Below are 12,559 nucleotides of genomic sequence, written 5' to 3' on the forward strand. Positions count from 1 at the left end.
AGCCCTGGAGTGACTCATTTTGTCGACCCTTGGTATGATTTGCTTTCTTCCGGCCTGCCTCATGGCTCGGAGAGGAACGTAAGGATAAGTTCCTCTCAAACCAATTAGTATGAGAAACGGTGCGTCTCGGGATCAAACAATGAATTCATCCGTGGGGAACCACTCGACCATCCATTGTACCTGGTCTTCTTTCAGATTTTCAAATAATTCTACCCATCCTCTGGCGTCCTCTGGCTGAGCGAACATTTTAGGCATATAATTCATACGCCTTGGCTGGTGGAAGGCGATGTGATCATCCCAGTCTCTACGCAGGATCTCCTGTCGGTATTCCCTTTTCTGGAGGTGTTCCATGAGCCGGAGCTGAAGTAATAAGTTGCAACCCTCAAAATGACTGCCCTTTTACTGACAGTTGTCCAAGGCGCGGTATATCTCGGCAATGATCATGGGCACTATGCTGAAAGTCTGCCCGCCAATTCCTTCCATCAAAGTCTTGGTTACCATGGCCAGTCTGGTGTGGATCCTAGCCTTCTTCATAGGGAACACCATCATTCCCAAAAAGCAAAACATAAAAACGAAGACCCTTCTGTGGACATGCCCCAATGAGGTGATAGAGAACTCATCTGAATAGGTGCGGTATGACTTTCTATGGTCGTACCTCTCGTACAGATAGTCGAATGGGATGTAAGAGTCTTTCAAACAGGTTAAATCTGGGTTCTTCTTCAGTCCCATCATCTTAAGGAAACCCCTACCTTTGCGGTTCTCTGGCATAAGCAAACCCGGAGCCTCCCAAGGAATGCCAGCTAAACCACCTATTTCTTCGAGCAAAGGAGTCATTTCAAGGTCCCCGAAGCGGAACACGGACTTGTCAATATCCCAGAATAATGTCACAGCCTCTATGATTTTGTTGTCAGGCTGAATTTCTAGAAGAGAAGGCAAATTCCCTAAGTACTTGCGGACGAGCGTCTGATCACTGGAGTGGAGGTCTTTCCCCCAATTCAGCAGTCTTGGATGAATGTTGGTTACCATGCCAAATTTGGGGACTTCGTGCCTCATTTTCTGCAAAACAAAGCGTTAGGCCCTCACCCCACCAGACTCGACTATTTAGACCAATAATTAGCATAGCAAGCATTTAATTCTCCAAATAAATGCACAAAACATGGAGGTGTCCGTTTGGGTTTCAAGGAAACCCGGTGGACTTTGGACAAGGCTATCCTAATGAGTCATTATGTGGACAACATAACTGACTCGGCTAGGTTTGACCATGATGCATGTACAGTTTAAACGGTGTAAGGTTTCTATTGGGGCATTAGACAGGTACCCTTGAGCGGACAACTCAGGAGGGAAAGGTACGGAACCATCGACTGCACCGCTGATCGATTGGTTTTACCGCAAATACGCCTTTGCCAAATTTAAGGGGTGATAGTATTGAAAGAGCGCAACCACTCATTATAAGCGTTGCTATAGTATTTGTTTGGCACGAGTGGAATATGATGTTGAAGATGCAGTTCAAAGAATGAAACAAATTGACATGTATTTTCACGTTCATACAATAAATGTTTACAATAATTGCTCAAAAATTACAGCGGTATTGATGGAAAACGGTAAATGAAAGTAATTAAAGAAAAAGAAACAAAAGAAACAAGTCAGTTTCGAATAAAGGCATTAAACAAAAGCAATAAAAGAAAGCAATAAAGTCACATATAACATGAGATGGTAAAAGCCTAAAGTGTCCCCAGCGGAGTCGCCATGCTGTCGACGCCCCCTTTTTCCCAAGAAATTGGGTTTACGACATTTTTGGAAAAGACAACTCTACTCCCGTTTGGGGATTGGGTTTTGGAATTGAAGAGTCGCCACCTAATGATTATAGTGCATTAGGACACTTTAAGGAAGAGTTTTAGATGAAGAACCAGAGTTCGGGTAAGGGCTAGAAATTATCTCGAGGGGAAGGTGTTAGGCACCCCTCAAGATCCACTAGTGTGGTTCCCGGCCATGTTACAATTGTGACTTTAAGTGCAGACAACAAGTAAACAAGCAAGAATTACAAATACGAGGGGGTTTTCATATAATAGTTGCAAATAATTTGAATTTAAACGAAGTTAAAGATGCTGAAATTTGAGAAGAAAGTAGTTTTCGAAATAAAAATAAACAGATAAAGGGAGAGGGGTCCTATGTTTATAAATAATATGGATCACCCGCACAACACCCGGTAACCGTTTATACACGTGGTGTTATCGCGTGGTCATCATATCCATATCTACCCTTCCCACCCTATTAAGGTATTAAAGCGCGGAATGTCTCGTTACTTATTGCATGCTAGTACCCGTCCCAATCCTATCAGTCCCGGAGGCATTTGGACTAACTAGTCCTAATGGGAGAGGGGTTTGGGGCCTTTTGGAGAGTTTTCAAAGGACAAAATACTAAGGCGTCAATCAAAACACATAATGCAAGTAAAGGGGACAGCAAATAAGCAAGTAGGGCTCACATAAGCCTCCTAAAATCAGATAAAGCCATAGAGTTTAGCATGTCTTGCACGTACTGGTTTAGTCTTAAATTAAATTAAAGCGATAAGCGGACTGGTTCAACACATATTTTTGGACGGGAAGTCTACATTAGGCTTACTCGAATGCAGTTGTCTAAGACTGATCCAGTTGATTAGTTAAACCCTTTGTCTATGTGTTGGATAGAACTACTGATTTTAAAACACAAGCTGATTTTAAAAGAAAATTTCAGAGTAACAAAAAGTTTCAGAAAAGGGTACGTGATTTAACAACTAAACGAGTTCCAGAATGCAGATCGGTTGGGAAATGTTTACCAGAGTTCATGCGAGTAGGTTTAGAAAGAAAAAGTCGTTTGTTTTAGTAAAATCAACACTGTTTTGAATAAGTGAGACAATTTTTTTTGGTTTCGAAATCCCTATAGGCATGCTTTCTATACGTGATACCTTTTTAAAAAAACTAATGGAAGCCTTGTAAACCAAGATATCTACATATGCCATTTTATAAACCTATCTGTTTGCCTAATGATGTTATTATATGCAGAGATGCAAACCCCTATAGGCATGGTATCTACATGCAGAATTCTTATGAGCAGGATATCTATATGATATACAGAATTCTTGTAGGCATGGTTTCTACATATGACAGTGCAGAATTCCTATGAGCATGATTTCTATATATGAAAGTGCAGAAATCTTATAGGCATGATTTCAATATGCAGATGCATAAACTTGTGAACATGATTTCCATGAAAGTGCATAAATTCAGAAGCAAACCCTATAGGCAGGATGTCTATATGCTTAGTTGCAGAAATCGAATGTTAAATCCTATAGACATATTTTCTACGTGTGAAGTTGCACAAATCAGAAATAAATCCCTATAGGCATATTTTCTACCCTTAGTGCATAAAAAACAAACCCCCTCCCCCTTTTCTTTATTGAATCCCCATGAGTTTATACAAATCATTACAGACCAGTAGAACAAGACTGAAATTAAAAGTACATCAGAAGCTATCAGCTACATCCGAGCAGCCTTATTCAGACTTAGTGTCTAATAATATGAGATTGAGCCACTTCCGAGATCCAGATTTCCAAGGCCTTCTCTTATCTAGGGTGTTTCAGAGATCCAAGGAGTTTCAGGAACCCCAGGCAGTGCTTACACCCCAGATGCTAACCAGAATGAGTTATAGTGCAGTGTGGAAGAGCCAACCCTCAAGTGTCCAAGTTCAGAGGGAGCTTAAGGGTCCTAAGTCAAGGCTCACAAGAGAGGGCAGACTTAAGTCTAAGAATGAGTGCAAGTGTAATAGGAGGGGGGGGGTTAGGGAGTGCCAAAGCAGGCTGGTGGTCACACCTAACCATGAGGTAGGCTGGCACACCCCTGACCAAACCTGTTGGCCAAACATTGGAGAGTNACACCCCTGACCAAACTTGTTGGCCAAACATTGGAGAGTAAGGACCTATTGAAGGTCAAGCCATGGCCTGGGCAGTAATTAGAATACTGTCAGGCCAAAGCTTTAACTCAACACACATAATAAGGGAATGGGGATGGGAAATTGAAAGAGCTTAGGACCCAAAGGGTCCAGTTCATGTCCATGGACAATAACTTCAGCTATATTGCCATGTTTTTGAACCATAACTCAAAACACATAAGGGGATATAGGAATGGGATTCATTACAAGAAATGGGCAGAACACATTACACAAAGATTAAATACTTCAGACATTAAAGTGAACATGGACATAAGAACTGGTAAGTAAACACATTGGGGTTGGGGCTAGAATTAAAACTAGGACATACCAGTTTCGGAAAGCAAAGAGAGCAGAAATCTTGTAACAGGCCACAATACAAATAGCAAGAGTATACTTATGAGTGTGAGTCTGAGTTCAGAAAAAAGACTCGAGTGTTGGTCGTGTGTGTGTGTGTTAAGAAAGGAGCAGGTATTTATAGTTTGAAATCAGGCAGGGAACAAAGGTAAGAAGATAATCATGTATCAATTAGAATCAATCAGTAGCAGAAAATCCTTTGATTGAGGAGTTCAAATTTGAATAGTAAAGGGCAGAAATTATTTAAGGAAGGAGATCAAGTAAACATATTGTGCATAGCATACAAATAAGGGGTAAATACATAGGGTTTTAATTAAGGAAAGAAAATTTGAAACGCACGGTTAAGTAAATAAGGCAAAAACAAAGTAAATTAATTAGTACATAGTAAATCAGGGAATCAGGGATTCAAAATCACTAATGAACCAAGTCCGAAATAAGGGAATCGAAAGGTTAAAGAGAGTTTTCAAATAAAACAAGGAAATAATCAATCATGCTTACACAAGGAAGTCTGAAATCAGCCCCAAAATTCTAGAGGGACAACCAGTGTATATAAAGAATGCACAACATCGGGCGTGTGAGGTTAAATCATGACAAAGAGAAACAATAATGCTAGCGAAACATGATATTCGTATAGGCTAATCAGAAGCATGCTAAAGAGTCAAGTAAACGGGGTCTCATAGATTTTAGCAAAAAGTCAGAACCACATGGAGAAACAAAGTTGAAACAAAGATGAAACAACTTCAGGAACTCAGAGATTAGGGTTTTGAAACCAAGCAAGTTTAGAGATGAGAAGCACACAAAGCACGTAAAAAGTGGCCTCAAACTCGAATGAAACCCCCAAATTCTAGGGTTTTTACCATTAATCGAGTCTAGAGACGAAAACAAGCAAGTCAGGCAAAAGAATACTAACGAAATAAGTTCAGAAAACTCAAAGGGACTGAGACCTTCAACATGTATTTCCCAGAAAACTTAATGAAAACATAATAAAAGAAAAATCGTGCAAAATATAGTAGGGGAAGTCATAAGAGCAAGATAGAAGAAAACACAGCAGAAGAAAACACATAAGAATCACAGTAGAGCATGTAAAATCAGAGAAACCCTAAATCGGAGAAGATGAGAGGTTTGAAAGCAAACTTTTGAAAGAAACTTTGAGAAATTATTTGAAAACCTTAAAATAAACATAGATCTAGAACAGATCTGGAGGAATCAGGAGAACCTCGAAAGGCTAGGGTTTCAGAAGAACCCTAGAAGCGAGAAAGCCTGGAAAAGTCACGATCTAAGCTAGAGAATATCACAATCAGGCTCAAAAGACCAAGAGCCACCGGAGCAAAGCCGGAGATGGCCGGGATCTTTGAATAGGTGAAGATCTGAGCGAGGACCTTCGGGGTCTGGCCTCGAACCTTCAGGTATCAAGCACGTGAGAGCAGTATGGGGTGAGAATAGGTCGTCCATGGTTAGAACAGCCATAGATTCCAGTGGATTTGGGGTTGGAGGTGCCAGAGAGCGATTAGGGTTTCAAGAGAGCTCGAGAGCGTTTGAGAGAAGAGAGGAGTTAGAGGCGGCGCTTCCGAAAGAATAGGGTAGGGTTTAGGGGTCGTTTGTAATTAAAAAGGAAAGAAGAGATCTGGGTCGTTGATCAAAATGATCAATGGCTCAGATTTTAAAAAGAAAACGGGCGGGTTTGGGCGATTGGATCAAGTAATCGGGTTTAAATTGATTTAGGGTTGGGATTGGGTTGAATTGGGGTGCAAATTGGGCTGTAATTAAAATGAAATTGAGGCCAGATTTTAAATAGCCACTTTTCCCCAGTTTTATTTTATAAAAATAGCAATGATGGTTTTTAAAAATAAATTTAAAAAATACTGAGTAAACAAATATTACATAAATATTAACTTAAAAATGCTGGAACTAATTTTACAATTATAAAATACTATTAATATATGCAATTTAGCTTTAAAAATACCAAATAAATTCGTAAAAATGTGCCAAAAATCACCTTAATTATATTTTGGTGCAAATGTGGGAATAAAAATGAATTATTCGCCAAATGATAATTTTGGGAATAATTATTGGATTTTGTTGTATTAAAATAGGCAATGAATTGGTTTAAAAATCATTAAAAATGCCAGAACTCTTGGGTATGCTTATATATGCACATATATGCTATTTTGGAAGTATTTTGAGTATAAAATTACTAGGGAAAAACTGGGTATCAACAGGTACTCGTTACCTCACATATACATTGTACCTAACATTCAAACACGTAACAAATAGGCAAATAAGACCTAATCCCTCAAGCCAAGGTTAACCACGACACTTACCTCGCTCCAATGGCCAAACTCAAAGCTCAACCACAGCTTTTTCCTTCAAACAAGCCTCCGAACCAATAGAATCTAGCAAATTACCAACCAAACGATTCAATTGAAGTCTTAGGAACTATCCATGATTGCAAAGAATTCAATTTAGGCCATTTTTGAAAAAGTAAACAAAAGTCAACACCCGGGCTTGCTTGGTCCAAACCCGAAATTGGGACCAAAACCCGATTACCTATTTAGCCCCGAGCCTGGATATGTAATTAGTTTTGGAATACAACCTCAATTTGAGGTCTAAATCCCCAATTTATCAAATCCCTAGTTTCTACCCTAATATCCCCAATTTCACCATGAAAACCTTAGATTTTAGGTTGAAATCTTGTAAAATAAAGTGAAAGATTGAAAGAAACTAGTTTAGGATCACTTATCTATGATTTGGGGAAGCAGTGGTCTTTGGATAATCGCCTAGAGAGTTTCTTGTTTTGAAAGTTTTGCAAAATGAGCGAAAATCCCGTCCAAGTCAAGTTTTACCAGCTGCAGATGTCGCAAATGCGACATGGGCTTCGCAAATGCGAAGCCCGCAAATGCGAGAAATCCATCGTATTTGCGAAGATTCTCACATTTCTGCCATCTTCGCAAATGCGAATAAGTTCGCAAATGCGAACTAAGCTGGGCACAAATGCGACCTCACGATCGCAAATGAGAAGACTGCCCCCGCCAGACCCATATCGCAAATGCGACGAATACTTCGCAAATGCGAACTTGTATGGCCCAGCTTCTCTTCGTATTTGCGATGAGAAGCTCGCAAATGCAGACCCCTGAGAGGTCGCAGTTGCGATGCCTGATCTCGCAAATGTGGGATCAGAGGCCTGCAACCTGATCAGTTACACCAGCAATTTTTTCCAAGTTCAAATCATTCTGTAGCCTTCCGAAACTCATCCGAGCCCTCGGGACTCCAAACCAAACATGCACCCAAGTCTAAAAACATCATATGGACTTGCTCGCGTGATCGAATCGCCATAACACCTAGAACTACGAATCTAGCACCAAATCAAATAAAATTCTCGAGAACACTTTAAAATTTCTATTTTCTCAATCGAGCGTCCGAATCACGTCAAACCCATTCCGTTTTCATCAAATTTCACAGATAAGTTATAAATGTGATATTGGTCCTATAGCGAGTTCTCGGCATTCAGTTATCTGAGGCTATTCCTTACATTGTGGCATATCGTGTGAATATTGCTTTTGATAGAGAAGGAAATGACTCTATTGTGACCACAACGGATTTCACTGCGGACTCCTTTCCACTAGTGCAAGCTAACACAATGGCTCTTTCCTTTTCACCAGGAACTTATGCCGAAGAAGAATGGACATCTGGGGCATTGCAGATACTATCACCATTTTGATAAGCTATATGAGGATGTATATTTCTGTATGCATTACATTGGGTGATAATCCATGCTTATCTTCTTCTTATATTCATTATGGTTAAATGCTTTGACTGATTAGGAAGTTTACAATAACTTGGTGGGAGAGTTTCAAGTGCCGCAAAAAGTCAGTTTCCAGTTAACTAAGTTTATGCTTTGGTGGAGGTTAGCTACTGGAATGTTTACCTGGGATCTCTCATTTAGCTTACGGCTAAATGCTTCTACAAGGTGGCAAGAAAAGACATATACGTGGCGGATTACATTAATGCCACTCCAGTTAATACATCTGGTGCTATCTATTGAGGGCCACAATGACCAATGTTTTGATTGGTTCATAACAAACACTATTAGAAATTCAACAAAAACCGACCAAGAAAAACCGACCAACTTTGGTAGGTAAAAAAAACCGACCAAAGTTGGTTTAATTTGTATATTAGCCGAGTTCTCACAGGAGACAAGAGATGAGGGAAAATTAAATCTAATTAATGCAGTTAAGGTCAATTAGAATTTAGATGTAATCTTTCTTATTGATATTAGATCCCTTTTTACCAAGAAAGAGAAAGAAACAAAAAATACTACAGATAAATGGCAGAAGTTAATCAATCTATTTATATTATTAGAGTTGGGTATTAATAGGATCCAGATTTCTTTAGGTGATTTTAATGACGACTTCATATTAAACTTTAACTCAAGGATTTTTCAGAGACTTAGTGCTTTAAGTATTTTGCAAAAGACTTAAGTATTTAATAATTTTTTAAAGACCTTTAATTATGTGACTTTGAGTCTTTAATTATTTTGAAGTGTTCTTCGAATATTTTCGAAGACTTCTTGAAGTCTTGCCGAGTAATTTGTACTTCCTCCGTCTCATTTAAGTTGTCATATTTTCTTTTTACATGTCCTTTAGGAAGTCATAAATAAAAATATTTTTTGACTATTTATCCTTGTATCTCTTTACTAAATGTGTACGCTATTAATATTGTTTACTTTCAATAGCTATCCCATTGTTTCTGTGCCTAACAGCTTGTTTGGATGGTTGTTAGATATCGTTTTATAATGTATTGTATTGTATTGTATTGTTCTGTATTGTTTGATAAATATAATGTTTGGATAGATTGTATCGTTTGCCGTTGTTTCATGATATCACACACCAGCAATAAATTAGCAATATTATAAAAAAAATTATAATACGAGGTAATTTATTGTATAAAAAGGTAGGTAAATGATAAAATAAATTTATTTAATAGTAATGAAGGGTGACATGAGAGAAAAAAATAATGTAATGATGCGACCACACCATATCGGTCGTTACATAAAGTGGCACATTTCGTCGTTACGTATCGACGAATTTAACAATACGATACAATAAAATTTAAGTAACAATGAAAATAAACATCGTAGCTAAAGTGACAATACGATACAATACAATAGGTAACAACCATCCAAACAAGCTGTAAGGAAAGCTAATTATTCCCCCTCAATTATACCGGGCTGAGCAAGTTAGACATGCATACAAGCCAAAACTGTATAATTATACCCCAAATCAAATTACAAGAAGACCTTCCAAACATGCCCTCTGTCTCAAATTATGTGTCGTGATTGCTAAAAATAGTTGTCTCAAATTATTTGTCATTTTAGAAGTTGAAGACATAATAAATTATATTTTTTCCATTTTATCCTTAATAGTAATTGTTCTTAAAAATGAAAATAGCACATAAATAGAATAAATAATTCAATAAAGAAAGATCATATCTTCAAATATAAATGAGGATTGAGGGAAAAAATTAAATCTAAAAAAATCCAGTCCCAGACCATCTCTCTCCTTATTAGTTTAATTATATTAGACTTTGTGTTTAAACTTTAAAGACACCCAATACATACTATATATACCCAGCAGTTGCACTTCCCTCTTCACCAATTTCATTCTTCTTTTATTTGCGTAAAAGAAAAAAAACTACAGTAGTAGGCTTGCATAATTATTTGTGGAATTCGAAAATGGAAGGAAAAGGAACATTGAGAAACAAGCAAGTAGTGTTAAAACAATATGTGAAAGAATTCCCAACAGAGGCTGATTTTTATGTTAATCCTAATTCAAGAATTATCCCATCAATTCCTGATGGAACAAAAGCTGTTTTGCTGAAGAATCTCTACTTGGCCGTTGATGCTGACTTACGTCGCCGATTGTCTAATTCTGAAGATTATTACTCTGAGGAAGATCAACATGCAGATAACATTCAACTGCAGCTTCATCCCATCAAACGTGGATCAGTACGTACTACTCATGAGTTTAATTTAATTAATTACTCCCTTATTAACCACTGATTTAATAATTTGTAACTTTCAGGTTATATCAGGTTACGGCGTGGCTAAAGTCTTCAAGTCTACTAATCCAAATTTTAGGGAAGGCGATTATGTCTGGGGAGTTACTGGTTGGGAAGAATATACTTTGATAAAAGATGATCCTCAATTTCTAAGAAAAATCAATCGCTTCGACGATACGGTTTTAAAATTGTCGTATTACACTGGACTTCTTGGTACCAAATCTTAAAACACGAGAATTACTTGCCTTTACTAATTAACGTAATTACTAATATGTTCTAATTAATATATCTATCTGAGCTTAATTCAATATGTAGGTATTGGAGGATATGAAGCTTATCTTGGCATTTCGTACGTAGCAGAACCTAAGCAAAGGGCAGTTTGTGTATATCTCAGCTGCAGCAGGAGGTGTTGGTCAACTTGCTGGACAATTTGCCAAATATCTGAATGGCTGTTACGTGGTTGGAAGTGCAAGCACCGATGAAAAGGTACCTGACTTTATTAACATACAATATTTCTTCACTGCTTAATAGTAGGGATGGCTAACAGGTCGGGTCGAATATGGACGGGAAACGAGAAATATAAAAAATAGATAAATTATTCGATCCGACCTATATTTAATACGGGTAAAAACTGACAGATAATATGTATATCCATGGCTTCTTGAATGTGATCACTTTTGGGAGAATTACTAGTCTCTCAAACTTGAGGAATCCCAAATTTGAGTCTTTACAAATGTAAACGTTAAACTTATTAGTTATCCATTGGTTATCCATTTTCTAAGTATGACTTTTATTCAAATTTGATCCGTTTTTAAAAGTTTTATTATCCAACCCCTTTATTAATGGATAATATGGTTGGATAAATATTTTCTTTTATCCATTTTGCCACCACTACTTAATCGTATAACATGAATTTATTAATTGTCTATTTACTTGACTTTGCAGGTTCGTTTATTAAAGAATGAATTTGGATTTATGATGATGCTTTCAACTACAAAAGAGAAACGGATATAGGGGCAGCTTTAAAAAGGTTAGTATGAGAAATTTACCCCAAACTCCTTTTTTTGATATGCTTTTCTGTTGCATCTGATGGATCACATTAATATATAAAATAAAAAAATTTACGAGAGAATGAATTCTTCCTAAAACAAAACTCTTGTAATAACTACATTGTAAATTATATTGCTATGTTTTAGTTGAAATCTTTGCGGGTTATGGTTCAACCGGCCCCGCCCCCTTGCCATTTTTAGACTCAAATATGATAAAAAAAATCAGCACAAAAACCCTAACAATTTTCTGTTGTATCTGATCACATTAATTAATTAATTTCAGGCATTGTCCAAATGGCATTGACTTATATTTTGACAATGTGGGAGGCCCCTTGTTGGATGAAGTGCTACTGCACATGAATGCTAATAGTAAGATCGTTGTTTGTGGAATGATATCTCAGTATAGTCTTGAAAAACCAGATGGTATTCACAACTTATTTCAGCTTATCACCAAACGCATTACAATGGAAGGGTTTAATATTGATAAGGATCATTTGAATTTTGAACCATTACGATGGATTTGTCGACAAGGTTGCAGCAATGCTGGACCGTGAAAATATAAACTATAAGGAAGATCAAACTGATGGATTGGAAAATGCAGCAGCTGCTTTAATTGGAATATTTCATGGGGAAAATGTTGGCAAGGGAGTCATCGTCGTCGCTGAGGACTAGACATTTCCAAGAACGAAGACGACGATCATTTGATTTTATAATTTTGCATGCTCCCAATTATATTTGTATCTTTTGCTTGTTTTCTTAATTTCCCTTTCTTGTTGAGGCTGAAAACAATTCGTTCTGAAGTTTGTTATCGGTTTGAATAAAATCCACTAGGTTCGGGTGGATACGCTATGTTATTTTCATTGTTCTGCTTTTTACATATTATTCCTCTTGAATTAATAATAAAACTTTCTTGAGTTTTTCCTTACTTTTTTCCTTTTTCTTCTCTTTATTTTCTTATAACCGACCTACTAGTGGTGACAAATTGGCTGTTTGGACTGTATTTGAGCTGGTCAAGATGAACCGGATATTAAATGGGTAATTGCCCAATCCCACCCAAAGTTCACGGGAGAAATCCAAAATAGCAAGATTTACAAGTGGTCATTTAAAAACAGCTACAGTTTCAAAAGTAAACAAAA

At 37.4% G+C, this 12,559-nt stretch overlaps 1 protein-coding gene across 1 annotated transcript; it reads left to right on the forward strand.

Annotated features, from left to right (window-relative positions):
- Positions 1 to 10,048: 10,048 nt before the first annotated feature.
- LOC109243970 (2-alkenal reductase (NADP(+)-dependent)-like) lies at positions 10,049 to 12,095 on the forward strand. The gene is made up of 5 exons (XM_019410990.1): positions 10,049 to 10,321; positions 10,398 to 10,587; positions 10,690 to 10,780; positions 11,707 to 11,846; positions 11,962 to 12,095. Exons 1-5 carry the CDS (start codon positions 10,049 to 10,051, stop codon positions 12,093 to 12,095), a joined length of 828 nt encoding a protein of 275 aa, XP_019266535.1.
- The last annotated feature ends 464 nt before the right edge of the window (positions 12,096 to 12,559 follow it).

This window comes from Nicotiana attenuata, unplaced genomic scaffold, assembly GCF_001879085.1.
Source record: "Nicotiana attenuata strain UT unplaced genomic scaffold, NIATTr2, whole genome shotgun sequence".
Classification (NCBI taxonomy): domain Eukaryota; kingdom Viridiplantae; phylum Streptophyta; class Magnoliopsida; order Solanales; family Solanaceae; genus Nicotiana; species Nicotiana attenuata.